General features: G+C 33.9%; 1 protein-coding gene across 4 annotated transcripts in view; it reads right to left on the reverse strand.

Annotated features, from left to right (window-relative positions):
• LOC107658580 (bone morphogenetic protein 1-like) overlaps window positions 1-6,727 on the reverse strand; it is a 20,547-nt gene that overhangs the window by 4,667 nt on the left and 9,153 nt on the right. For all 4 annotated transcript variants that reach the window (XM_016447171.1, XM_016447170.1, XM_016447172.1 and 1 more), the window contains 7 exons: window positions 3,957-4,081; window positions 3,461-3,576; window positions 3,192-3,294; window positions 2,850-2,966; window positions 2,614-2,759; window positions 1,294-1,489; window positions 1,091-1,216 (listed from right to left, as the gene is read on the reverse strand). In XM_016447171.1, coding sequence (XP_016302657.1) covers window positions 1,091-1,216; window positions 1,294-1,489; window positions 2,614-2,759; window positions 2,850-2,966; window positions 3,192-3,294; window positions 3,461-3,576; window positions 3,957-4,081 — 929 coding nt within the window. The remainder of the gene's footprint in view (window positions 1-1,090; window positions 1,217-1,293; window positions 1,490-2,613; window positions 2,760-2,849; window positions 2,967-3,191; window positions 3,295-3,460; window positions 3,577-3,956; window positions 4,082-6,727) is intronic.

The following is a 6,727-nucleotide window of genomic DNA, read 5'->3' on the forward strand; positions in this document are numbered from 1 at the left end:
ATGAAATCGCATCATATGACCCCTTTAAGGCAACCACTTCATGTCTGAGTTCACAGTCTGTTCCTTATAATCTTATATATCAACAGATATACTGCCATATATTACCTATAAGTCGATACATAATTTTAACATACGTACTGTACATTCTCTGGGTGGATGAAGATAAGTTTGATGAAGATATATGTATATATATATATATATATATATATATATATATATCAATTTCTAATAGTTTTTGCTTAATATGACAATATATTTCATACATGTAAATTTTATATATGTACATATATTACATTTGCATATGGGAAGGCCTTGGAATATGGGGTAGAACATGATCCCACATTCTGTTTTAGTCATTACGATAAATAAATACAACTAGATACCAGTTTACACTTCCTGCAGCAATATTTTTGTCAGTGTTCTGGACTGTCTGTGTGTGTTTTGCTCCCCGTGACCCAGTTTCTCCTCGTGTTAATTGTGTTAATTTGATTCCAGCTGTGTCTATTTTGTCCCTCGTTATCCTGTGTTTATAAGCCCCAGTCTGTTCAGTTTAGTTTGTCGGATCTACTTGTTCTGAACGTCATCCTTGTGCTCTGTGTCTCCTATTTGAATCATTAAAAGACTCGTTCTGAGAAATCTCTACGTCTCCTCGTTTCCTCGTGCCCGTGCATCCAGCGAATTGTGACAATTTTATCATAATCAGCATATAATATGACGTCTGAAGAATCATGTGACACTGAAGACTTAAGTAATGCTGCTGAAAATTCAGCTTTGTCATCACAGGAATAAATTACATTTTAAAATATATTACATTAGAAAACAGCTCTTTTAAAGTGTAATAATCATTTTGAATATTTCAGCTTTTACTGTATTTTGATCAAATAAATGCAGCCTGGGTGAGCATAAGGGACTTCTTTCAAAAACATAAAAAACAATCTTAATGTGAAATCTTAGTGAATTCAAACATCTGACTGGTAGTGTAGAAGAATAATATAGCTTTAGACTTCTGCTTAAATGTGAGGTAGATATAACTAGGGTGTTGTGCATGATATTTAGTGCATTGGTTTACATGAACAGGTTTTGGTATCACCTGCGCAGCTGCGGCGGTCCGGGGCGAGCTCATAGCCAGGGTCGCAGGCACAGTGGTAGCTGCCCAGGGTGTTGACACAGCGCTGCTCACAGTGACCATTATCAGGCCTGGAGCATTCGTCAATCTCTGCATTACAAACAAAACTCAAGGTCAGAGGGTCACAAAGTAGACAAAGCAGTCAATATGCAATTAAGGAGTGTCACCTTTAAAGAAATTAGCTGCAAACCCAGCTTTGTTCACAGAACCATCAGATACAAACTTCATCCACAGCTGGTTGGATCTGCTCTTGATATCGTCTGGCTTTTCGTAGCCACAGAAGCGGCCCAGTAGAGGGCTGTTCTCGGAATCACCATCTCGCAGTTCCAGGTAGTCATACGCACAGTTGTCATGTTTCTCAATCTGAGTGTGAAAGCAGAGAAGCTCTTGAGGTTAGGATCGTTAAAGAAATGTTACCTGTGATACCGCTGTCAGAACAATCAGTAAGAAACAACACAAGAATGCCTCACTGTCAGTACTGCTAATAAGCACTTGTAATGAAACGACAGCAAGATAAAGTCACAGTAAATCACAGGCATTTAATTGATTTATGTTTTCTACTCTTCAGTGAAATTTTCATGACATTTTCACATTCATTTCTCTCTTTCTTTCATTTTAAATCATTGTCTTCATAATATTTGTCATGTGTAAATAAAGTACACTTATTTTGATGTTGAATAACATACTAAAGCACATGTAAATTACTTAATTTTAACTAGTGTGTTATTCAATATTACATTTAACATTAATATATCATAAACATTAAATTGCAACTTCTTTATTACAAATTTGTCATTTAAATGTGTTTAAAAAACAACAGAATTTAGGTATAAAGTACACTTTAACTATATTTAAAAACAATAGAAGTAATTATGAAATTATATATAAAAATGTACTTAAGTCCTGCTTAAAAAGCACTCTAAGATTCAGTTAATTGATTTAATAACAAGTTAAACGATAATACATTTGAATTAATTTGCAATTAATTGTCCAAAAACTACATTCACTTTGCACTTAAGTATATAAGTATTTAATTTCCATAATAAGTACGCTTTTTAAAAGTATGCTGAAGTGTACTTCTTTTTTGGGAAAGCGACAAAAAGGCTCAAAAATGTAACAGAAACTGCTTTTATATTAATAATTTCGATTTTGACTTTTCATGTACTTTTGGATAGAAAAAAAGCAAAATAACTCAAATTTGTGCAAAACAAAAAATTAGGAACTACAATGCAGCTGTATATGATAAATAGAATAGAATAGAATTTTAATTCTATATAGCTCATTTAAGTGAAATGGTGGAATTTCTCTTTTTTTCCATTATTAATGAAAAAGTTAATTATACTGTTAACTATATTAACAATAGTCACGGTGTACAAATGACAGTATTTCCTGAGACGGAGCCTGCTTGTATATATTATTGTGGTCTCAGACACTCTGATGCATTGCTGTCTGAGGCTAGTAATAGAACACCACATGACAAACCCTACCTCAAATGACTGGAAGATGAGGCCCACATGAAACCCCTGGGGTACGATGATCTTCCACATGCACACTTTATTAGGCCGATAATCATCAGGGTAATTGGGTGACTCAATCTGTCCACTGTGTCTTCTCACTTCACCTCCACAAATAGCTGAGACCATGGACAGGACATCACTTAATAACTCTACATCAGTTCAGGGGAACAGATGAGCCTCTCAGCTGATGATCAGTGGACTTATACCTTCATAGACAGCAGAGAAGCCTTTCCCCACCCAATTACTGCTGCTGCGAAATTCAATCCACAGTCGACTGTCAGTGGACACGATGGCCTCGGGTAGCTGGTCTCCACAAAAACGTCCTGAAGCAAATGCAACAAATTGATCAAAGAATAATGGGGCTCAAATTTCTTCCAGAACGACATGGATAGGGTTGATTGAAAATTTTATTATCTTGTGTTACACATTGTTTCCATGTCCTTCTTTCCAATAAGTTTACAGCCAAGAGGAGTTTTTTTTAATTTATCAAACAAATAAATAATAAACATTAAGACAAAAAATGCAGAAATTATCTTAATAATAGGAACCTTTCAAAGGTGCATTTCTCCAGAATCCATCACGGATCTCCACATGGTCGTACCAGCACAAGTGACTTCTGTACAGATCCACTGAAGTAAAATTAAGAAGGATCTAACAAAGAAAGAAACACAGACAAAAGAGAGAAGTTGGGAGTCAAAAAAATGTTTTACACTAATGTTCAAAAGTATGGGGTCTTTTCATTTTTATTGTCTGTAAAAGGTGTAATGAAAACATCCAGCTCATATATGTGTACATATTCTGTGTGAAGTTCTTCTACCTTCTCCCCAGGCGTGACCGATATCCTCCATATACAGTGAAGATATGCAGCATATCCATTAGGGAACCCAGGGGAGGAGAAGTTTCCAGTGCTGTCCTGAAGGCTCTCGCCACATCCTGTGCGCAAACCAGAGTCGAAACCACATCGAGACAAACTCACAGATGCTTGACCTGGAAACCGGATCCTCTTATTGGAAAACAGTAGGAGTTTTGCAGATGGTAAGGTCAGTTTGAAGGATCATGCTTTTATTTTGAAGTGGGAAATCACCTTCATTCCAGCTAACATTAAAGGAGATGACCGCAAAAACAAATGTTCTGTTACAGGGGATAATAACACAGTTGTTTCATTCTCCCACTTTACATGGATAATTAAACTGATGTCACAATCACGAATGCATCTGGCAAAAACACTCCAAATTTTGGAAGCAAGAGCTGGAAGATTGGCTGCTACAAAGATACAAAAGTACAAAGATGCCTGAGATGTAAGGGCCACTTACTTGGGCACTTATATAATTTTCTAGCTTGAGCGATGTCCCCTTTGCTCAGTCTCGTCCGCTGGCCGATGGGAGGTCGGACTCCATCAACTTCATATTTTGGCATCATGGTATCAAGATAGATGCCCCTAATTTTCAAACACAAAAGCAACAGCCCTCCAAATTATTTGTGAGTGAAGCCTTTTAAAGTATAGAGAATGCATCTGAAAAACAATCCAATCATATGTTGAGCACTCACAGAGTATCGCACTGAAAGTGTACAGAGAGTAAACTCAATCAACATTACATGATTGATTTGTGATGAGACCACAGTGACCTAAAAAGTACATTTTGACATTTAACCCACGAATAATCCACAATTGTCTAAATGTCATTGCAAGCAAAGAAATGCCACACAAGCCTCTATTAAAACTAACTTAATTTTTCTGAGACACATTGTAATGGCTTTTAAAATCATAAAGAGTCCAAATTCAATTTTACATGGTTTTACATGTATTTATTTATCAATTAAAGCATCTTTATATTAAATGTTTTGCTTTAAAAGAGTGTTTCTATTTTTCTGCCATTTGGTTTGACATTTTTGTGATTTAATACTGTGACATTTATATAGTTTTAAGTGTCTCAGGTGTCCAAATATATATTTGGGGCTAGTGTACATGATTAGTGGGGACACTATACGTCATCAAAGATTAATTTAAAAATTAATTTAGAAAATTATTTTTTTAATATGTTTTTGAAGTAAATCTCTTATGTTCACCAAGGCTTCATTTATTTGATCAAAAATACAGTAAAGACAGTAATATTGTGAAATAGTAATGCAATTAAAAATGTTTTCTATTTTAATAGATTTTAAAAACTAATTCTCGTGATGTCTTCAGTGCAGTCTTATTTTTTATATAATTGATATGCTATTAGCTTTGTTCATATTTTGACTTAGATTTTTTATATTTTCTGTTTTCATTTAAATTTTAGTTAAAAATGTCAAAACAATTTTGTTGTTTGTCATTTTTATTATTTTTTTCCATTATCTATATAGTTTCTATTAAATGTATTTTTAGTTTTAGTTTATTTAGTTTATGTTCTTTTAGTACTTTAAGTTAAAATAAACAAAAAAAAATTTCTTTGACAACTAGCTGAAATAAAATAATTTTAAGTTTTTAATATTTTATTTTATTACAGTTTATGTTTATTTTGGTTTAAGCAACAATTTTTTAATGGTTTTAATTTTAGTTAATGATAATAACAATGGTTCATTGTCCTATGATCCTTCAGAAATCATTCTAATATCATTCTAATATATAATATTTAGTGCTGAAGAAATATTTCTAATAATATTTAAGTGTCCTAGGTGTCCAAATATGAATCATATTTGACTGGCACCTGTCCACTACATATAGTCTTTCTCTCTGCTGTATGGAGGACAGAATGATTGCTCTTTGCTCTCATCTACTTCCCATGACAACAGCACCCTGAATGTTCAGCATGTGGACGAAGAGCGGTCAGAGCGGAGTTTAAAGCACTGCCTCTCTGGACTGCGACTCCCTGGAGCCCACCGTGCATGCCAGAGAACAACAGCACTACAGCCCTGCAATTGTCCAGGACAAAAAGCCTGGAAGAGCTTTATTTGTTTCGGCCTGATTCCAGGATCCCCTGACTGCAAAATGTTGGAGGTAAAACCACACAATGTGAATATTCCTGGTTTAGAGGCCGGTAGGAAGGGGGCCACTTTGCAAAACACTAAAAATAACAATCACAGAGAAACCATGCCAGCTTCCCACAGACCTTTACGCTAATAATTAATGTGAAGTTTCTGTCAGACTCTGACTGTGCACCTTAGAACTTACAGTATAAAAGACATTAACCCCATGCATTTTACTCAAAACAATTTCCACACTCTCAGAAAAAAAGGTGCAAAGCTGTCATTTGTACGGTACAAAAGTGAAAAGGTACGTCTTATTTACAGTGCTAGGTAGCAACTGATTACATGTAAGCTGGATTGCATAATCAGATTCCAAAAATTAAGTACTTGTAATTAGAGTATATTACATTTTAAAATGCTCATAATCAGATGACAGTTACATTTGTATGAATTACATGATTACACATTGTTCACACAATGGCAATATCTTACTCGTAATTTATTGATTCTCCTTATTTCTTATTTTTCTCTTTTACATTTTCTAAAAATGGAATACATTTTCTTTCTCTTGTTCATGTAAACTGTAATCAGTAATGGACTGCAATTTGTAAGTAATGTACCCAGATCTGCTTATATATCCCCAAATGGTATATTGGTACCTTAAAGGTACATATTTTCTTATTTTGATAGTTTCTTAGTTTCCTATTTTTATTCTGTTCCCATTTCTTTATATATAGTCACATCAAAATGTTATTTAACCTGTATTTTTGAAATATTGAAACATTTTGTAATACTTGAAAATTTACAAATGAAGTGAGAAAAAAAAGGTACATTTTAGCACCTTTTGAAAGGGTACCACCCCAGTTTTGAACATTGTTTCTGAGAGTGCATGACCTTTAAGTATTTTTAAAATCATTTTGATTCAGACCTGTTTGCTAGTGAATCGTTTAAATAAATTTGTGAAAATACATTTGTCTGATTAATAACTAACTCAAAGGAAAGAAATCACAAAGTGAACAGCATTGTCTTATAAGCAATATCAAGCTCATAAAATAGTTTAGAACTGTTTAGAAAACTAGAAAAATTTTAACAAAGCAAATATCCAAAGGAAATATATACATATATATATATACAC

This window comes from Sinocyclocheilus anshuiensis, unplaced genomic scaffold, assembly GCF_001515605.1.
Source record: "Sinocyclocheilus anshuiensis isolate Anshui unplaced genomic scaffold, SAMN03320099.WGS_v1.1 scaffold343, whole genome shotgun sequence".
NCBI classification, from domain to species: domain Eukaryota; kingdom Metazoa; phylum Chordata; class Actinopteri; order Cypriniformes; family Cyprinidae; genus Sinocyclocheilus; species Sinocyclocheilus anshuiensis.